This window comes from Gnatocerus cornutus, chromosome 6 (assembly GCF_029298725.1).
Source record: "Gnatocerus cornutus isolate USDA-ARS CGAHR chromosome 6, icGnaCorn1.1, whole genome shotgun sequence".
In the NCBI taxonomy this organism is placed as follows: Eukaryota; Metazoa; Arthropoda; class Insecta; order Coleoptera; family Tenebrionidae; genus Gnatocerus; species Gnatocerus cornutus.
The window spans coordinates 4,674,917-4,694,966 of NC_142238.1; the positions used below are offsets into that span (position 1 = coordinate 4,674,917).

At 34.8% G+C, this 20,050-nt stretch overlaps 5 protein-coding genes and 1 non-coding gene across 6 annotated transcripts; all 6 read right to left on the bottom strand.

Moving 5' to 3' along the window:
• Nucleotides 1–1,569: 1,569 nt before the first annotated feature.
• On the bottom strand, nucleotides 1,570–2,614 carry LOC148172268 (2-acylglycerol O-acyltransferase 2-like). Its single transcript, XM_088039709.1, has 2 exons — nucleotides 1,794–2,614; nucleotides 1,570–1,750 (listed from the first exon to the last, which is right to left on the bottom strand). The coding sequence occupies exons 1-2, from the start codon at nucleotides 2,608–2,610 to the stop codon at nucleotides 1,593–1,595; spliced, it is 975 nt and encodes a 324-aa protein (XP_087895835.1). The 5' UTR covers nucleotides 2,611–2,614; the 3' UTR covers nucleotides 1,570–1,592.
• A 62-nt stretch (nucleotides 2,615–2,676) lies between these two features.
• On the bottom strand, nucleotides 2,677–4,064 carry LOC148172269 (2-acylglycerol O-acyltransferase 2-like). The gene is made up of 3 exons (XM_088039710.1): nucleotides 3,831–4,064; nucleotides 2,935–3,774; nucleotides 2,677–2,885 (listed from the first exon to the last, which is right to left on the bottom strand). The coding sequence occupies exons 2-3, from the start codon at nucleotides 3,737–3,739 to the stop codon at nucleotides 2,728–2,730; spliced, it is 963 nt and encodes a 320-aa protein (XP_087895836.1). The 5' UTR covers nucleotides 3,740–3,774; nucleotides 3,831–4,064; the 3' UTR covers nucleotides 2,677–2,727.
• A 7,318-nt stretch (nucleotides 4,065–11,382) lies between these two features.
• On the bottom strand, nucleotides 11,383–14,656 carry LOC148172270 (TBC domain-containing protein kinase-like protein). Its single transcript, XM_088039493.1, has 11 exons — nucleotides 14,391–14,656; nucleotides 14,078–14,336; nucleotides 13,658–13,898; nucleotides 13,307–13,578; nucleotides 12,986–13,259; nucleotides 12,776–12,937; nucleotides 12,343–12,727; nucleotides 12,021–12,295; nucleotides 11,840–11,970; nucleotides 11,628–11,790; nucleotides 11,383–11,575 (listed from the first exon to the last, which is right to left on the bottom strand). The coding sequence occupies exons 1-11, from the start codon at nucleotides 14,593–14,595 to the stop codon at nucleotides 11,444–11,446; spliced, it is 2,499 nt and encodes an 832-aa protein (XP_087895619.1). The 5' UTR covers nucleotides 14,596–14,656; the 3' UTR covers nucleotides 11,383–11,443.
• On the bottom strand, nucleotides 13,923–13,994 carry TRNAW-CCA (transfer RNA tryptophan (anticodon CCA)). The gene has a single exon. It is a non-coding gene; the product is annotated as a tRNA-Trp (tRNA).
• Nucleotides 14,657–14,697: 41 nt separating the features above from the next.
• Nucleotides 14,698–15,635, bottom strand: LOC148172272 (proteasome subunit alpha type-6-like). The gene has a single exon (XM_088038789.1). It carries the CDS (start codon nucleotides 15,503–15,505, stop codon nucleotides 14,765–14,767), a length of 741 nt encoding a protein of 246 aa, XP_087894915.1. The 5' UTR covers nucleotides 15,506–15,635; the 3' UTR covers nucleotides 14,698–14,764.
• A 266-nt stretch (nucleotides 15,636–15,901) lies between these two features.
• Nucleotides 15,902–20,010, bottom strand: LOC148172273 (uncharacterized). Its single transcript, XM_088039675.1, has 6 exons — nucleotides 19,907–20,010; nucleotides 17,597–17,737; nucleotides 17,398–17,541; nucleotides 17,071–17,343; nucleotides 16,757–17,020; nucleotides 15,902–16,711 (listed from the first exon to the last, which is right to left on the bottom strand). Exons 1-6 carry the CDS (start codon nucleotides 19,968–19,970, stop codon nucleotides 16,362–16,364), a joined length of 1,236 nt encoding a protein of 411 aa, XP_087895801.1. The 5' UTR covers nucleotides 19,971–20,010; the 3' UTR covers nucleotides 15,902–16,361.
• Between the last annotated feature and the right edge of the window lie 40 nt (nucleotides 20,011–20,050).

Consider the following 20,050-nt stretch of genomic DNA (forward strand, 5'->3'; position numbering starts at 1 on the left):
TACAGTCAATAGGTAGTTCAAAAGTAGTAACCTCCCTAAATTTTATTGCTCTAGAACGAAAATTGACGAAATTGGAAATTTTATTGAAAAATGTTGGAGATTTTTGGCTTATTTAGAAAATAAATGCTAAAGCACAGTTAATAGGTAGTTCAAAAGTAGTGACCTCCCTAAATTTTATTGTTCTAGAACCAAAAATTGACGAAATTAGAAATTTTATTGAAAAATGTTGGAGATTTTTGGCTCATTTAGAAAATAAAGATTTCTAAAATCTGTATCTTCCGCTCTATTATTTTGCAATTTGGCACAGTTAACAGGTAGTTCAAAAATAGTAACCTCCCCAAATTTCATTGGTTTACAACGAAAATTGACCAAATTAGGAATTTTATTGAAAAATGTTGGAAATTTTTGACTCATTTAGAAAATAAAAAATTTTAAAATCTGTATCTTGCGCTCTATTATTTTGCAATTTGGCACAGTTAATAGGTAGTTCAAAAGTAGTGACCTCCCTAAATTTTATTGTTCTAGAACGAAAATTGACGAAATTAGAAATTTTATTGAAAAATGTTGGAGATTTTTGGCTCATTTAGAAAATAAAGATTTCTAAAATCTGTATCTTCCGCTCTATTATTTTGCAATTTGGCACAGTTAACAGGTAGTTCAAAAATAGTAACCTCCCCAAATTTCATTGGTTTACAACGAAAATTGACCAAATTAGGAATTTTATTGAAAAATGTTGTTGATTTTTGACTCATTTAGAAAATAATTTTTTTTTAAATCTGTATCTAGGGCTCTATTATTTTGCAATTTGGCATAGTCAATAGGTAGTTCAAAAGTAGTAACCTCCCTAAATTTTATTGCTCTAGAACGAAAATTGACGAAATTAGAAATTTTATTGAAAAATGTTGGAGATTTTTGGCTCATTTAGAAAATAAAGATTTCTAAAATCTGTATCTTGCGCTCTATTATTTTGCACTTTGGTACAGTCAATAGGTAGTTCAAAAGTAGTAACCTCCCTAAATTTTATTGCTCTAGAACGAAAATTGACGAAATTGGAAATTTTATTGAAAAATGTTGGAGATTTTTGGCTTATTTAGAAAATAAATGCTAAAGCACAGTTAATAGGTAGTTCAAAAGTAGTGACCTCCCTAAATTTTATTGTTCTAGAACCAAAAATTGACGAAATTAGAAATTTTATTGAAAAATGTTGGAGATTTTTGGCTCATTTAGAAAATAAAGATTTCTAAAATCTGTATCTTCCGCTCTATTATTTTGCAATTTGGCACAGTTAACAGGTAGTTCAAAAATAGTAACCTCCCCAAATTTCATTGGTTTACAACGAAAATTGACCAAATTAGAAATTTAATTTTTTTAAATGTTGGAGATTTTTGGCTCTTCTAGAAAATAAAAATTTCTAAAGTTTGTATCTTTCGCTCTATTTTTTTTTACAATTTGGCACAGTTAATAGACAGTTCAAAAGTAGTAATCTCTACAAATTTCATTGCTTCAAAACAAAAATTGAATTATTTGTCGTGTTTGCGGATAAGAAAATACACGAAACGCCAGGAAACTGGGCTTTTATTTTCAACCTCATTTCACTCTAAAATCAGCTGCGTCTCCTCAGGGTTGGCTAAAAACTCATATTTATAACTCTCAAACAGCTTCGTCAACTCCCTCAAGAAGCGCTCGTGCACCCCATCAACCTCCTGGCTCGTCGGATTCTCGCTTTTGCCAACATCGATCGGTAGCCCCACTAAAAAACCCTGTAAACTTGTAACTAGCTTATTTCGACTCACCCACAGTCTTCAGCGGTACTTTCCGGGGAACCACCCCAAAGGGTGTGAAGAAACCAGTACCGTAAAAAACAATCGGAGCAAACTGCAACCTCTTCCTTACAAACTCCTGAAATGGTCGAACCGCTGCTATTTCAATCTGTTCAAACGCGTTGCTTTCACCGAAAGTGATCACTGGGACAATGGGGGCTCCGTTTTTCAGTGCTAATTTCACGAAGCCTTTTCTGTTTTTGATGACGCATCTGTATTGTCCCGGACGACTAAGATACGCTTCGACCGCTCCTCCTGGATTTAGACAGACTATATTGCCTCCGTCTGGTTTGTTTAAGATCGATGTTATAGCCGTCGCTGTGCACGACATGAAGCCCATTCCAAGAATGATTTCTCTCATGAAAGGAGAGAAGAACGTGTAATGAAGAACCGCGAATTTCGCTTTGAAGTTCGGGAATTGTTTGTGGAAATCGCTGACGCCGCTAATCATGTTCAGGTATAACCCATTGGGGATGATTCCATGGGGGTAGCAACAAAATAAGTAGTTTCGTTTGGGGTCGAGGGTGAAATTAGGTACCATCTTGAGTTGAAGGTTGAAGTAAGATTTGCAGTACTTCCAGTAGCTACCGTGTTGAATCCATTGGATGGGGCGAGCACCATGTTCGGGGGTTCGTCGGTCGTGAAGGAACCATGCGAGGTACAAGAGAGCGAGCCACCATAACCGGGAGCGGAGAAGAAGGAAAAAGAGAGACCAGCCGATGATTGGGGAGAAGATGTACGAGACGAAAATTAGACCCGTGACAAGTCTTTCCGGCGTTATCGGCTCCATCGCGAGGGCAAGGAGTTGACTAACTTCGATAAGAGTCGCGTCGAAGGTGCTTGGAGAGGAATGCAATTATGTGTAAATTCGTAATTTTATGATAATGCGTTTTTACAAAGTACAGTCTTATTCAATTTCTAAATGGACGTTCTCTGGATTCTTAACAAACCTCCACTTGTACGTGTCGAACAATTTAACCAGTTCTTCAACGAATCGTTCGTGGAGTTCTTCAATCTCTTGAGTAGTGGGTCGTTCGGTCTTAACAACATCAATGGGTTTCCCGACTGAAAAATTAAATCATCTCAAAGTCACTAAATTGTTACCAAAACGTACCAACAGTCTTCAATGGAGTCCTCCGTGGAAACCAACTGTACCCCCGGCCATAGAACAGCACCGGTGCAAATCCTATTTTCTTCCGCACCAACTCTTGCACCCACCGCAATCTTTGGTTTTGAACAGGTTGAAACACGTCGTTTTGTCCAAACGTGATGACTGGAACCAGTGGGGCTCCATTTTTCAATGCGACTCGAACAAAACCTTTTCGTTTTTTCACCACAAATTTGTATTGTCCTGGATATGCATAGTACGCCTCCAGAGCACCTCCAGGATTCAAATTCACAATGTTGCCTCCTCCAGGTCTGCTGAGAAGGAAATTCAAGGATTTTTCGGAGCATGATATCAGTCCTAGAGCTAATCCGAGTTCTCTCATGAACGGTGTTAAAAGAAGAAAACGTAGGATGCTAATGTGGACTTTAAAATCAGGATAAATTTTACGGAAGTCGCTCACAGCGCCAGTGAGGCAGACGTATAAACCTATGGGGAGAATGCCATGAGGAAAACAACAAAAGAGGTAGTTACGTGAGGGCTGAAGAGAGAAACCAGACACCAAAGTGGTGGTCGCTGACAAGTAATCTTTACAATACGACCAAACTTTGGCGTTCTTTAGAAAAAGGATTTCACGGCCACCCGAGTCGGGGGTGTTGACATCGAATAGCAACCAACCCAAGTAAAGTAAATCGATCCACCAGAAACGCGTGAAGAAGAGAAAAATGAAGAGAGACCAACCAATAACTGACGCGAAGAGGAAGAGAGTGAAGAAGAGAGAAATCACGAACGTTTGGAGAAATCGTTGTAACATTGTGAATATGAAAGACAAAACTGTTGTGACATTTCCTAAAAAGTTTTATTAATAGTTTGTTTTGAATGTATAGAATGGTTTTAGTTCTTACCGATGTCACTGCAAACTGGTTTTCTGAACTGGTTCTGGGAACACTGAGGGTACAACGTCAACTTAATTTTAGAGTGAACTCAGCAAAAAGGAAATTATGACAATCATAGTTATATGCACCTTATGTCACTTTTATTGATTATACCTTATTATTTCTGTGGTCGGTGACCTCGACCTCGATGGTCTGGTTCTTACATACCTTTAATCGTGAATTTAATTTCATAAATAGGCAACCCATGTTACATATAAGTTGTGTTCTTAGGGGTCAATTTCAAGTCATTTGCGACGTTGCTATTTAGCTTTTAATAGTACAGTAAACATTCGATATATAGTCACCCTATCTGGAATAGCTATTTGTGTACCAAGGCCAAAAAGTGTTTCTTTTTTGGCCGAGGCGCTAGCCGAGGCCAGAAAGAAGGCGAGGGCAAAATGGCACTTTTTGGCCATGATACACACAAGATTTTTTAGGCGACATCATTAAATTTACAAGTTAATTAATTTTTATTTATGATTTATTGATTTAATCAATTATAACAACTAAATAATTGTAAATATTTATGAATCCTTCAGAAAAGTTCATATTTTTTTTATTTACATTTGCAGTTTCGGCATGTGTAGCTTCACAATTTGTATGAATTAGGCTTGATGTACTTTTTAATGTTGTTGCAGCAGCACTGCTAGACATGTTCATTTTCAATAATTCAACACGTCTTTGTTGCACTTTACAGCAGTTTGTCGATTTAATTTTACCTAAATAATTAGGGTAATATTGGTATCTTGATGTAATATGCATAACTATGGATAGATGGCGCCACCACAGATCGGCCGAAAATGTTTGTGGCCAGAAAAGACTCACTTAGGCCGCTTTTAAGGCCTAAAAATTTCATTTTCAGTTTAAGTCGCCTAAAAACAATTTTTTTTAAAAGTTGCTTTATCAAAAATGTTGATTATATCGAAATGGGTATACAGGGTTCGGCAACACTTCGGCAACAAAATCGTCCTTAATTTTAAAGTTACAATTTCGAAAATTTGCGTACGCTCATAGTTGACAAAGCTCTAGAAGCTGACGCAAAAATTTGTTTTTTATCACGGTTTGGTTGGCGTCGCGACGCCTAAGAAGTATAATTTTTAGCGATTTTTGAGTTTTTGCGGAAATATTCGCGAATTCAATTTTTTTTCAACATAACTGTGTTTTCTTTTAAATCTAATGCAAATTGTGTTTAAAATTTGCGAATAAAACGTTGTTTTATCAAGTTAGTTTTCAAAATTATGACAGCGCAGCGGCAAACTACGTTTACACCAAAATTTCACAAGTCACTTCAATTACTTTTATAAAAGTTAATTTTGATTAACACGGGCATGTTGCACTTTATGGACACCAGAAATCGTTAATTATCATCGACAAAGCGACAATTTCACCAAGTAAGACTTTTGTTACAATCTAAAGCGAGCCAAAGGATAGATGCCATTTGTGACACAAGATGTTGACAGATGGGTGTAAACGTAGTTCCCAATTTTGACGTAATGAAATTGGAAACTAACTTGATAAAACAGCATTTTTTTTTCTCAAATTTTGAAGTCAATTTGCATTGAATCTAAAATAACACCTGAGATATTTTTAACACATTTATATTGAAAAAAATTAAATTAGGGGTTGATATCACAAAACCTCACAATTACCTAAAAATTAGATTTTTAAGGCGTCGCGACGCCAAAACTATCAGTGATAAAGAACAAATTTTTGCTTTAGCTTCTAGAGCTTTGGCAACTGTGAGCGAATGCAAATTTTTAAAATTTTGTCTTTAAAATTAAAGACAATTTTGGGGGTGGACACAAGTGTTGCCGGACCCTCTATATATTGTATAATGGCTCTACAACTTTCAAATTTGGAGGAGTTGATAAATAGATCCAAACCTCCTTAAATTTCATTTCCGTGGCATAAAAACGTCCAGAGTTACAAATTTTTATTTTCAAAAATTGGAAAATTTTAGTTTATTTAAATGAAAAAATTTTACAAACTGTCTTTTGCTCTACAACGTTCAAATTTGGGGGAGTTGATAAGTAGATCTAAACTAGTAACCTCGCTAAATTTTATTGCCGTGGCGTAAAAACTTCCAGAATAACAAATTTTTTATTTCAAAAATTGGAAATTTTAAGTTTATCTGCGCAATAAAAAATTCTAAAAACTACGTCTTTTGCTCTACAATGTTCAATTTTGGGGGATTTGACAAGTAGATTCAAACTAGTAACCTCCCTAAATTTCATTTCCGTGGCGTAAAAACTTCCAGTATTAGGTACATATTATCATTCTTGTTACAATTGCGTCCAAAAATAATGCACCATGGTATGAATATAATATGCACCCAACAATACATTTTACCTCTAGAACTTTTGGGTTGGTCTGCTTGAGATCTGAGCGGTCAGTTTTTGTACATACAAGGGTGCGTCAGACAAATAAATTTTATTTACAACTCACTTGAATGAAAACTCATGCAGATTGAGTCGACTAAACAACATGATTTGAAGACCATTGAAAGAAATTTTGATTCAATGTTTGTATTTTTAAGCAATGACCTCATTTTCACTATAAGTTGATTGCGATTAAATTAATCACGCATTTAATTAAGTTTGATTGCTGACATGGATGGATGATGGAATCAAATATTAATTTTAATTAAAGATTTAATTTTTAATTTCTAATTTATTTCTTAAAATTCATTTTTCTTCACATAATTCACTTTCATTGCTAAAAAAGTAAATTTTAGAATCATTGATTTTTAATTCTGATCAATAGTAAGTAACTAAGTAAAGGCCGGTTTAATGCAATAATTGAAATTAAATTAATCTTACTTATGTCACTTTAACATAATGTTAAATATTTCATTTCATTCTAAATTGTTAGAGTAACAGTATCACTTTAGCAGGAAATTGTATAAAGGCACATTTAACAATCCTAGTGCTGTTAAAAATTTGGCAACAATACTAGTGTTGGTAATTTTGCTAAACTGTTATATAAGTTACCACAGAAAAATAATGTGGTAAAATACCATGGTAGAATACCGCAGTAAAATTCTGTGGTAAAATACCGGAGTAAAATACAGCAGTAAAATACCATAGTAAATTACTATAGTAGCTTTATGAAACAGGCCCCAGATCTAACTGTTGGGAACTAACATTCTGGAAAATTGTTAATACGGAACTAACACGAATATGTATAATGTAATATGTTTCAGATTTTAGAATTCTACAGGAGCTCGACTTCCAGGACCGTCTTCAAGAGTGCGAGGATTCGTGGCCCCGGCCAGCAAGCAAGTGTCATTTTATTTATACTAGATTCCTTTTCAGGGCTCATCTAGGAGTTTTTAATGTTCTGAGTGTTACAGATTGCAGCAGTCATCATCGAAGTGGAGGACAGGACGTCAACTTCCAGAAGGTCCTTCAGGATGCGAGGAATCAACGCCCCGGCCAACAAGCAAGTTTTATTTCACTTTACTACTTTCCTTTTCAGAGCTTGTCTATAACTGAATTCTTGATTCTTTTCACTAATTTCTGCTTCTTTCAGATGTATTCTTTCTTCTAATTAATGTCTTTTGTATGATTTTATTTCAGAGCTCGCCTGTACCTACTATACAGGGTCCGGCAACACTTGTGGCCACCCCCAAAATGGTCTTCAATTTTAAAGATAAAATTTTGAAAATTTGCATTTGTTTATAGTTGGCGAAGCTCTAGAAGCTGACGCAAAGATTTGTTTTTTATCACTAATAGTTTTGGCGTCGCGACGCCTTAAAAATGTAATTTTTAGTTAATTGTGAGGGTTTGTGATATTAATCCCTAATTTATTTTTTGTTCAATATAAATGAGTTAAAAATATCTCAGTTGTCATTTTAGATTCAATGCAAATTGTCTTCAAAATTTGAGAAAAAAATACTGTTTTATCAAGTTAGTTTCCAATTTTATTACGTCAAAATTGGGAACTACGTTTACACCCATCTGTCAACATCTTGTAACAAAAGTCTTACTTGGTGAAATTGTCGTCTTGTCGATGTTAATTAATGATTTCTGGTGTCCATAAAGTGCAACATGCCCGAGTTAATCAAAATTAACCTTTATAAGAGTAAATGAAGTGACTTGTGAAATTTTGGTGTAAACGTAGTTTGCCACTGCGCTGTCATAATTTTGAAAACTAACTTGATAAAACAGCGTTTTTTTCGCAATTTTTAAATACAATTTACAAGAGGTAAATTGTATTGTTACTTATGAAAAATGGTGAATGCGAGCGCCGGCGATCACTCTTACATTTTTAATTATTTTTATTGTAACGATCTGTAACCCAATTCCGCCAAAATTCAAATGAACCGCCAAACTCGAGAACCGCGAACTTTAAAATAAATAAAATGGCCGAAAATCGTGATCGTCTGAAACGCTAGGACCTACGGTTGTGTTGTGAGGGCGGATGTTCGTTAGATACAAAGCAGTGCATCGTCTTTTGGGAAGAGCGTACCAACACAAAGAAATAAAAATACACCAGACCAAATGTGGTTTAACTTGTTTTATTCAGACTTTAGAAGTTTGAATGGTTTTGATTTAAATTTTACAGCTACGTGTTCATTCTTAACATTTCAAGAATTACAAGCATTTGAACAGACGATTTGATCATGTTACAAAATACTTAATAATTTTAATGTCAAAGGAAGTCACTTTACAAAGAAACATTTCGATGCAAAAATGCAATAAACAAATTAACGGAAAGTGAATTACATCAAAAGAACTACAAAAATTCTCCCATTCTCTCTGTTGTGAGTGTGATCAAACCACAAAAATTATTTAAACAAAATAACAATGAAAAACAACACACAATTTACCAAGTAAACATATACAAACAATTTATCAATAAACATTAATAAAAGATAATTATTTTCAAAGGCGACACACAGAAACAGGACGAGATTACGTTTTCGGAAGACCCGAAGACAATCTTTCCTATTCCGCAAGCATAGTACAGGCGGTGTGTTATCGAGAGTACTAACACATTATAGCCAGATTAAGAGTAACCAACATCTCACCCGCGGAAGACCCGCTAGTTAGGTGAACCTTGACTACCCCGCGAGTCCCACGTAACAAGCTTCCAGCACTGGAGGGGTTTCGAAAGTCAAAAATCAAAGTTTAATTTTAAATTGATCACACTCTGAAAAATCTACTAACATTAACGCGAGAGGCTGTTTGTTATGTTGAGTCTTTTGTGACGAAGAAAATCTAGAAAGGAGACTTGAGTTCGGACAAGTACAGAGCAGGTAAGAAAACAAGGGACATACATAAAATACATAAACATATAAATTTTCAGTTTCAGTTTCAATAAAATACAATGGAAGAGAAAGTCGTGGACTTTAGGAAAAATGTACTCGTTTTTGCTTACGAATGACACAGAGCGATTCAAAAAGACATTCCCAGTTAATTTGATGTATTTCACAATTTCTCTAAAATCCTATTCTATTTTTAATCCTTCGAACTCAATAGAATTGTACAGAAAATAGCTACTTTACATGATTCCGGAGAGACTTCCTTCTTAAGACAACAAGTGACAAAAATTATTACATACCAAAAGGTACAACACACAAGCGCTCCTACAAGGAGCCCTAAAATAGTCACTACACTCCCGTTAAAATAAAAAATTGTTTAAAAGATTTTGACCAACTAAAAAATTAACAAAAACAAAAATGAAAAATTAGAACAAAATAGCAATAAAAGTTAACACTGTGAAAAATATGGTGAAACGCATTCGATTACACTGCACCTTGGTAGTTCCGAAGTCGTACCAAGAATGAATCGCCTCCGGCGTCTCCCGCCTCCTCCGCTGTGGCGGCGGTGAACTCCCAAGTCCACCAACTTCTTAACGCAAAAATTCCTGCGGTCGTTGTGGCGCGAAAAGTTTGAAATTTGAATTTGAAGTGGGACACTACATTATACATTATAAAAACTACAGACCATTTAGCATTTACACTTACTATTATTGCATTACGATAAAGTAGCAACTAGTTTATCAAAAATCACTGAGAAAGAAGAAAAGAAAACAGACTACCATTGACTTCTTCCAAATACATACATTTTTATTATAAAACCCATTATTGTAATAAATAACGATGCATGTCAACTTGTTTTAATGACATCGTTGGAAAAACATCTTAGAAAAATTGTAATAACATCTTCTTTGCCTTTCAAAATGTAAAACGGATTTTGCAAAACAGGCAACATTTAATACGCCGCACAGTGGGGCGAAGTCGCCTAAACACGGAAAAAATCAATTTCTCGAAAACAGATAACCGCCTTGAACTACGAATGGTCTCATTAAATTCAGAATAAAAAACTACATAAAATGATCGACAAATTTGTCTGATTGGTTAAATGTATACGTATACAGGGTGATTGATAGAATGTTGACGCCCGTATCTTGCTTATTTTTAAGCAGTTTTGAATGGATGATATATGAAATAAAATCGTTGTATAGACTCTGTAAGTCAAATGTACATATTTCATATTATTTGTTTATTGCGGTCAGTTTTTGATAGTCAATTTTTAACACTCGTCATAGTAAGAATTAATAAAGATTAAAACAATTCCACAATCAGCATTTGACATAATGCTTAATATATGCTCCAAAGTCATTAAATCTATTTTCAGGAAGATTCTTTTTAATAAACATCAAATTTTATTCACCTGTTCATATAACTTTACTTTATGGATATTTTTTAACTTCTATGATTTTGTCTACTATATTTTTTACAAATCTAACTAACAATATTTACGCAATTTATGACTTGAAATTAACTTTTTAGATTCTTTAAACTCTAAATCTAAATAGGATCGTCGGGTTTGGTTTTGTTGTTTTCTACCAAATCGTCACATTAAAAATTGTATTGCGATTAGATAGGCAGGAATAGGCAGATAAAATTCACATAGCTGGTACACAGTATTCTTCTATACAGAAACTGATTAGTCCAAAAGCGGAGGAAGCCGGAGCTTTTTTTGTAGGTGAAGAAAAGCACGACAATCATGAAAGAATGAGTATTTATTGTGAAATAACATTGCGATGCATTTTATTTTAGAAATCAATGCATATATTGGATACTAAAGAGCATAAATGAAAAGTAGATTGTGGTGAATGATTTTAAAAACAAATCCCTGAGTGACAAGAAGTCCTGGAAAATGCTGCTATGTTGGCCGGATTTACGGTTTCTCAACTTCTAGTCGGATTTACACATAGAAAACGCTTTTCAATCCAAAAATCGTTATTATATTTCTATTCTATAACTTATTAAGTCTTAAGTACGTAGATCATTTCATCAAAAATGTCACTTTTAAAAAATGAATTTTTTCCACGGCGGTTCCACTGTGCGCCGGTGTAACAGATTTATGTCATTGCATACACAAATGCTATTTCCAAGATGGCCCATGCTAGGAACACAAATTTCTACTTCCACCACCAGCTTTTCACCGTCTAGATATTATAACATGTCACTGCTAAAGGGATTATGTAACTGTCAAAAAGATCAACAATAGAGAATAAACTTGTCTTTATAGAGTTATGAGCAAACTGAATACAAAAAAATAAAACGTGAATCAATTCTGCTTGTAAGTCGTCAATATGCTTAGTAAATCCACTGACACATCTGAAACATTGGATAAGGAGCTGAATCCACCATGGAGCACACAAACTTTGCTAACTCCACATTTAAGGAGGAATTTCGGGAACTAAAACATGAAACTGTTGATTTTTTTTCTTTATCAAACCATAATAACTCACCAGTTCCAAGTCAGTGTCTTCATCACCAATGACTACCACAATCTTATCTTCACTATTACTAATTACCGAGCTATACTGTCCTACATTTTCTAAACTGGGCTCACCAAAAGTCACGCTAGAGAATGGAATGTTGATACTGTTAACGACACTACACCTGTTAAATCTACAACGTGGAACCTTTAATATAAAAAAAATCCAAATCAAATTCCTACTGCATGGGATTCCTGATATCAACAACTAGAACTCTGTCAGGACTATCCTGAACTAGTCCTATAACATCCGCGGCACTTATCCTGGGACATCTCTCCCGGTTGAGTTCTTGCAAAGTCACGTTACTAATGTCCTGAAACTCTTTCATTGTCGCGTTGTCAATTTAAAATACAAAATTCTCACGAGTTCCGTCGTGGGATGATATTCTCCATTTTGGTGCTCTCTGCTTGTGATACTTTTCGGAGTGGAATTAAAAGTACGCATCGAGTAAGACACACACTTCTCTATATCCACTTCCGGTAGATCGGAAAAGAGCAAAATACACTCATTAAAGCCAGAATTCAGCAATCGGTCTCTTAATTGGGTCAGAACAGAGAGCCCGATGTGCAAAGGAAACGATGAGTCGCCCAATAAAAGTTTATCCCAAATGTGGAGGATCTTGTACAACGGAAACACATCTAAAATTGACAATTTAAGTTTAGAAAATTCAAAATTGTTTTCATACGAGAAAAAACTGTAAGAAACCACGGTATTGCGAATAGCTCCGGATAAAAATTAATGTCGTACAAATGGTTGGCTAAATGCGGATCATGGAACGCTATAAGTTGCGAGAACTTCGCCAAGTACTCCTGAATCACCATTGAGTTGTCTTTGAGAAAAAACTTATGGAGGAACTTCGGTATAAATGCCGATAAGCACGCAAAAGCTTTAGCCTCATCGTTGAAATTCAAAAAAAGGAACGGAGCTGTGAGAGAATCCAGTCCTTGCCAGTACACATAGTTTGAATTTTCATAAACCCAAGCTTTCAGGATCCGTTTCAATTTCTTGTGACCTTCACTCGAAGATAACAGTTCGTTGTATTGATGACAGCGCGGAATATCAACTTCAATCTACAAATAATACAAGTATGACAATGAAAATGAAGAGGTGGAAAAAACCTGTCTGTCTGTCGTCGTTGGAGTTTCTTTATCAATTCTGAGATACTGTCTTTCATAGTCGCCTTTGACATTCAATAAAGCGGCCCAAACTTCTCCTCTGAGAAGAGGTGGAATGTCTTTTGAAGCTTCTTTTAAAATTAGTTCCTTGGTGTATGGATACCCCTGAAACTCTTAGTAGCGTCATTAACATTTGTTATCCCCTATAATTACGTGGAGGAGCCGCCGAAATAAAATCACCCTGTGAAACTGGTACTCAGGATCTTTCTCTCGGATTATCAGTGGTAGTCCCGTTGTATCATATGGCGGAGGCATAGAATTCTCAATAATTTTAGACTTGCTGTGAAGCAAAGGGTAGAAACAACTAAGAGGAATATCAGAAAATCTTTGATAAAGAGCGTCTAGCGGCATTTCGACGATTCTTGGATCATACAGTGTTGCAGGGTTTCGATCTTGACCCAAAATGGATCCTTCTATTGACACCAAGCTAAAAAAAAAAGTTATTGAAGAAAGTTGAAACTCTAAATTACCGACTTGGGCAATGATAAAATTGGAGGGCTCGACCGTATCAACCCTTGTTTCTTCAGTTCTTGAAAAACATCCCCTCCCGCTAATTGCCACCAGTGGTACAGTTCACTGATGGTAAAAATTTCAAATGGTTCGCAAACTTTACTCTTATTTTCGGGCTTTTCAGCTGTGAGGTTCTTAAAGATGTCTTTGTTGAGCAAATCTTCAACTGTTGGACGATTTTTCGAGTAGATGTTTAAACAGGACTCAACTATCTCTTTTAAATCGTCAGGGACACTCTAAAAATGTGTGGTGTAAAAGTAAAATATATCCCGGCGCATCCACCATTTCACAACATTTTCAAAAACTTTCCATTACCTCATATTTTTCGAAACAATTGTGTTCCCTGGCAATCCTCTCAAAAACTGACGAATTATTGCATTGAATTAGACTCAATATTTTCCTAATTCTCTGGCCCAACTTTAAGGATTGCCACAACTCTTTATTCAAAATCAGCTCGATTAAAATAATACCGACTGACCACGTATCAGATTTGGGATCTCTGCATGGCTTAGTGGGGCTATCAAGGTATATTTCCGGGGCGGTATATAGAATTTGCCTGTAAAACGAAAAAAAAAGTGGTTGACCCCGACGTGATTTGAACACGCAACCTTCTGATCTGGAGTCAGACGCGCTACCGTTGCGCCACGGAGTCATATATGCCAACTTATCGTTAGTACGTTTATACGGTACTTATTGTAAGAAAAAATTGGAAAATTTAATTGGATCGTTACTTACATAATGGGAAATGATACCAATTGTCCTCCGTTCGTCATGTGATATAATCCATAATTGAATAACTTTATCGATTTATTTTTTTGGAGTAAAATATTATCTGTACTTAGGTTATGGTGCACGATTTTCCTCTGATGTAACTCTTTTAAAGCAGTCAGGATTTGGAACCCAATTTTTTTAATCTCGGTGTACTCAAACGGTTCTTTTCCAATGTAATTTGATAGAGGTTCTCCACAATATTGGGACACTACTATTGTTCTCTCTGTAAATTAATTTGTAATTGTAATTTTAATACGTTAAACGCTGCGTAACCTACCGTGTTTGCCCCTTATTATATCCAAATACTGGCACAAATAAGGGTGTTTTACAGTTTTCAAACTTTGCGCCCTTCCTGTTACTATAATAGAATTGGGGGTTAAAGGAAGCCCATTACTTCCGCAAGTATCCCCTTTGTGTTGCTTGGCAAAGAAAGTTATAGCCCCAAATTGCATTTGAGGATCCTTTAAAAGGGGCACCGGCATTTTAAACGCAGCTGTGGTTAAATCAACTGTCACTTTGACATTTTGAGGTTATGTTGTCCAACAAAGCATTTTTCAGAAATTAATTTCTTTCAATAAAAACAATTGTAACTGATAAAATTTTATTATTTTTTATTTAGAAAAGTAGATGAATTGATCATAGACATAGAAATTAATCTTTTTCGGCAATAGTCGTGAGATGTCTATCAACTTCTGCCTCAGTTAGCTTTCTGAACTTTGGCTGGTCCTTTGAAACTACCCCAACCTCAATTTCTGTAGGCTTGAAATCCACAGACAAAACACTGGAAAGGCAAGAAATTGCCAGTTGAATAACATCATCATGCTGGAGCTCTTGCTTCTTCTTTAGCTTCTTTTCAAGATAACTGTTGGCTTCAGTTTGTTTAGCCCCCACACTGATAGCCCTGTATCCACAGTAATACCCAGCAGGATCAGCTTTGTAAACACAAGGGCCAATCTCAGAATCATATCCTATTAAAACCATGGAACACCCCAGAGGTCTCATTTCAGCATTCTGAGTGTAAACTTGAGAAATATCCGCAACTCTTCTACACAAAGCATCAATAGGCATTTCATATCCATACTTATACTTAAATTGGGCTGCTTCATAACGGGCTCTCTGCACTTGTGATTTACTGTCTGCAATCATTCCAGTCATGACACAACCTGAACTTTCCGTTAATTGAAACAAATGTGTGATTGTTGCGGCATCAATCAATTTATCGGGAATTTTTCTTTGGGTCACACATACTGCAGTATCCACTCCTTTGAGTGCGACGGAAGTTAACCCGGCTTGGTTTATAGCTTTGAAAGCATACTCAACTTGGTAAAGACGACCTTCTGGGGAGAAGATGGTAATGTGGCGATCAAATCCAGCACTGCTGCCTCGGGACATCGTGGATTTTCTTTTCGAAATTCGCTGATTTTAAAATGTAACACGGTGACTTGCGGTTGTTTAGAACTGTCAAAATAGGAATGTCAAAATTACAAGAAATGTCAAGTAATGCAGTACCAACCGTATAAAAAGTCAGTAACATTTTTTTTTTATAAAGTTCAATTCAATTGAATTGCTTTTGAGCTTTAAGTTTGCAACAATAAATATGAAAATATACTAATTGTTTATTTTACTTTTAAAATACGGTTTGAATATATTATTGTAAAATTTTGGGCTAACTTAAAGAAAACAAACATTACTAGACTCAACGAGACAACCCGCCAAATTTGAAATTTTAAAGAAAGCACTTGTGCACCGGTACCTATCCTAGACTTTATTTTTTCTCTAAATACACACTTTGTTTATAAACATATTTTTACATTTATATTATGTAATATTTACATCTTAATATTAAAACTCACAACTTCAATTTAATATCAGCATAATTTTAAGATTTAATAAACCGCTTAAAGGCGTTTGAGAACAGAGTTAATCGCTGGTAAACCTACCGAAATAATTCGCTCCTTCAGGGTTGCTTTCTTGGACCGTACTTAGATGATAATTCGTCGAAAATTGTACAAATAACATTTTGTGTGCTCCACCTGTTAACACGAACAGGCTCAGCACACAAAGCTTCATTTTTGCTCTTAATGACATAATTAGTTTAAGACCCAGATATTTATGTTATGGGATCTCGGATTATGAGTCCACCGTGGTTGCACTGTAATGAAGAACTTCTATTTGCGTTGCTGGGTTTTGTTTATGACTGGAACATTTATGTGTCACTGAAGGACAGGCACAGTGATTAACTCTATTTTCAAATATCTTTAGAAGAATAATTTAAAATTATTGAACAGCTAGAAAATATCAAAAATAAACTAGTAAATGATAAATTTGATATACTAGTGTTTGACTTGTTTTGAAGGATTTTTTCAGATTTCTGAACAGATTGGCATGTATTTTGTTCACATTTAAGGTTCTCTCTATCTGAGTAACATTCAGCATTTTTTTGACAACTTTCGCCTTTTTTTTTCGTCCGCACACACTGACTGCCGTCCGGACGAGAGTCATTTAAGCATCCACACTGACCAAGTTTACATGAACTTTTTAGTAAAAATTTGGAACACTGGCCGTCAAATTGGCAAGGATCTCCGAAATTCTGGGTAACTAAAAGAATGATTAGGACAAATTTATTTTTTGTATCTATCCTACCTTCAACACATGCGGTTAGGTTTGGGGTTTCCGTGTATTTTTCACCACAAACGCATATTTCCTTACAGATGGAGTTTGGAACGGTTGCAGAACACTGATCGTTGTTTTCACAAATTTGGGCAATTTTTTTCATTTCCAAGCATTTGTTTTGAAAATTTTGAAAGTTAGATTTGCAGTTGCATTTTTTATCAATGCAAGTGCTGTTTGCCAAGTTTTTAGAACACTGTTCATCAAATTCACAGACGTCTCCTAATTGCTGAGCCACTAAAATATAAGAAATCAAATATCAAGAATAATTTTTTATTACTTTATACCTTTAAAACATGCATTTTTGACTTGCACGTAATCAGTGGTGCATTCACATAATTCTTTATTGCATGTACTATATGGAACTAGAGAACTACATTGCTCGTTGACGTCACAATTCTCTCCTAATTTTTTTTGTTGCAGACACTGAGTTTTGTCTGCAGAACTCAGTTGTCCTGAATTACACTTGCATTGACCCTCTATACATAAAGCATTTGTACCATCTGGTGTTCCATCGTTTATATAACAATTTTTGTCGTCCGTACAACTTTCGTCCAATTCTAGTTTGGTAAAAACGATTAATAACAATGTGACCTTCGTGGTTGTGTACTTACTTCTTTTAAAGTAACAAATTCCGGTGTTAGAATAAGAGGCAGAATCACAAGCGCATCTTTTCGATTCATTGCAAATTGCTGCCTGTTGGGATTCGGAAAGTTGACATTCTTCATTTATTTCACACGGATCTCCTACATATTTTACTAAAACAGTCCTCATAATAGATTCAATATTTTCTTAATAAAAATTAAACGTTACTTTCTAAACATTGGTAGGAAGTTTGATTTCGGTTCATTTTGAATCCGTGAGAACATTTACATTTTCCTTTAACATTAGCATCGTCACCATGACAGTACGCATATGGTTTACAATCCAAATCATTTGAACAATCCTGTAACTCTAAAAAGATTTCATAATAGGGTAAAACTACCAATAATCGGCACTATTAGCAGATTTCTCAAATTCTAAATAAATTCTAAATTCTGCTAAAACTCGTAAATCTTTAAAACTCACAAGACACACTAATTGGGCACCTTTTTTGCGAATAGTCAGCACCGCTCTTGACTAATAGTGGGCAACTTTTCAAAACACTCTAGAAGATTATCAAAATTGCAAAATTGTAAATTAATATAATAATAGCTATTATTCTAACAAAAATTATTTATTGTAAAAGTTTTTTGTCGCAGTTTTTTTCTTTTTGACTCAGAATAGCACATTTGCTTTCGGCTTCTTTTCTCTCTCAATTTTCTTTGTCTATTTCGACTCTTAGACAATTTTCTTCTTCGCTTTCTTTTCCAAATGGATTGTTTTATATTCTGTGGTAGTAACCTTACTTTGGTATGAAATATGAACTCATTACAGAGGACAAATTTGACAGGATGTTACTTATCATTTTATCATTCTTTTTTGAGTACACTTCACCATTTCAAATTAGGTACACACAGTGTTAAATAAATGTTAAATGTTATTTTTTTTTGGGAATTTTATCTAAGTAGACATGCTGGTTATTCAATAATCGGCACTGCCCATTATTAGTTATGTTGGTGTGCCAAAATGTGAAAGAAAACATGAGAAAACAAAATAGATTTTGCAACTAAGAGAAAATTAAAAACTTCAATCGAAAAATATCGTTATTTAATAGTTGGCACTTCTATGCCGACTATAGAAAAATGAGTTAGATTTTATCTAATACTGGGCACACCAAATACTAACACTATTATTTTATAAATTGAATTAAAAAATATTGGAATGGAATGCTACAACCTAGAATAATGTTGTGACGAAGGGTCCAAAAAAAAACCGCTTTGCTGGTCAAAAAAAAAGAAAAAAACAAGCAATTTCTTAGAAACAATTAAAGACAGCTCACTTTTGAAAATGTATGGTAACCATCGAGTAAATATTGTTTTTAGCTATCGTCATACTTCTTAGAGGTTTCTTAAAGTACCAAAGAACTTCCCAAAAAGTAGGATTACAGTTGAGAATGTTCGGCTGGCTTTTACTTATTTTCGGATAAAACGTATGGCGGGTGGCGAGTATTAGTAGTTGTACCCTACGTAATTGTATAGTTTTCTTATAAGTACTTTCTTAAAATGAATTATTGCATGCATTTTTGACTTTATAAATATTTCAAACAATTTAAATTTATGTATACCTACATCTATTGACATACATACAGGATGTCCGGAAAGTGGCGCACCACCTTGAAAGGGGGTAACTGGGTGATCCCCCAGAGTACCAAAAAAATGTTAAAAAAAATTTCAGACTGTTTTCGCAGGAGGAGCAAAAGAAAATTTGCAAAATGGCAACATTGCAGAACTGTACCTCCCATAATTTAAATTTCCAGTATTCAAAGCCATAGAAACGTTGCTGTTGTATTGTTGGCATTAGTCAGGTCGGTTCATGAACGAGTAATGTAACTATGGTTGAAGTGAACGATGCCACATTGATCGACATTGTTGATTCAAAAATTTTGTAAACAGTTTTCAGGCATTTCTCACAAGATTTTTCCGATTTTTTTTGCACCATGCCTTTGCGCAAAATGTCCTTTAGGTAACAAATTAATTTAAACCTAAAATAATTGCATAGAAATCGTTAAACTTTTCCTCTTCAGTCCACCTTATCTCGAAAAATTGAAGACATGATTTTTTTTTAACATTTTTCCGGTGATCTATGGCATTGTCCGATGATACAGTATCACGGTGGTGCGCGACTTTCCGGACACCTGTATACATATCGGAATTATTTTTATTATGATTACAGATGTCTATTGTATTGAAAATACATATCGTCGGCTTAAGTGGTTAAGTTGCTAAGTCCATTTCGAATTTTTTTTAACCGTCATCGAGAAATCTTCATTTCTTAGATATTTGTCGTCAAATCTGAGATTTGAAAATTTGGGAATGAAAATAGAATGTTTCTTAATTCTGAAATCATAACGCATCAAAGGATCCAATGCTGTACTATTCTGTTATCCTTTTTATAAAATTGAAAACGCATTTTGTTCAAAAATGGACTTAGCAACAATTTAAGCCGACGAATGTTGATAAGAGAAGAATGGAGTAATCTTACTAGTTTCTCCCGTCGAAATTAGAAGCACAAAAAGCAGGACCAGTACCAACATATCTAAGTACATTTATGAGAAATATGACCTCTACTTAGGTGACAACATTAATCTAAAACATTTTTCTTTTAAAATCATTGTTATATTATTTA

Bases quoted from the DNA above. Each gene is read 5' to 3' on its own strand.
- LOC148172268 (XM_088039709.1), bottom strand. From the start codon at position 2,610: ATGGAGCCGATAACGCCGGAAAGACTTGTCACGGGTCTAATTTTCGTC. The intron at 1,751-1,793 runs GTGAGTCGAAAT...AGGGTTTTTTAG, and splicing joins AGTACCGCTGAAGACTGTGG to TGGGGCTACCGATCGATGTT.
- LOC148172269 (XM_088039710.1), bottom strand. From the start codon at position 3,739: ATGTTACAACGATTTCTCCAAACGTTCGTGATTTCTCTCTTCTTCACT. The intron at 2,886-2,934 runs GTACGTTTTGGT...TTAATTTTTCAG, and splicing joins GACTCCATTGAAGACTGTTG to TCGGGAAACCCATTGATGTT.
- LOC148172270 (XM_088039493.1), bottom strand. From the start codon at position 14,595: ATGCCGGTGCCCCTTTTAAAGGATCCTCAAATGCAATTTGGGGCTATA. The intron at 12,296-12,342 runs GTATGAAAACAA...TGTCAATTTTAG, and splicing joins GTTTCTTACAGTTTTTTCTC to ATGTGTTTCCGTTGTACAAG. The intron at 11,791-11,839 runs GTAGGAATTTGA...TCCACGTTGTAG, and splicing joins GATATCAGGAATCCCATGCA to ATTTAACAGGTGTAGTGTCG.
- LOC148172272 (XM_088038789.1), bottom strand. From the start codon at position 15,505: ATGTCCCGAGGCAGCAGTGCTGGATTTGATCGCCACATTACCATCTTC.
- LOC148172273 (XM_088039675.1), bottom strand. From the start codon at position 19,970: ATGTACTTAGATATGTTGGTACTGGTCCTGCTTTTTGTGCTTCTAATT. The intron at 17,738-19,906 runs GTAAGATTACTC...AAATCTTTTTAG, and splicing joins AATTTCGACGGGAGAAACTA to AGTTACAGGATTGTTCAAAT. The intron at 17,344-17,397 runs GTAAGTACACAA...TTACCAAACTAG, and splicing joins AATTTGTTACTTTAAAAGAA to AATTGGACGAAAGTTGTACG.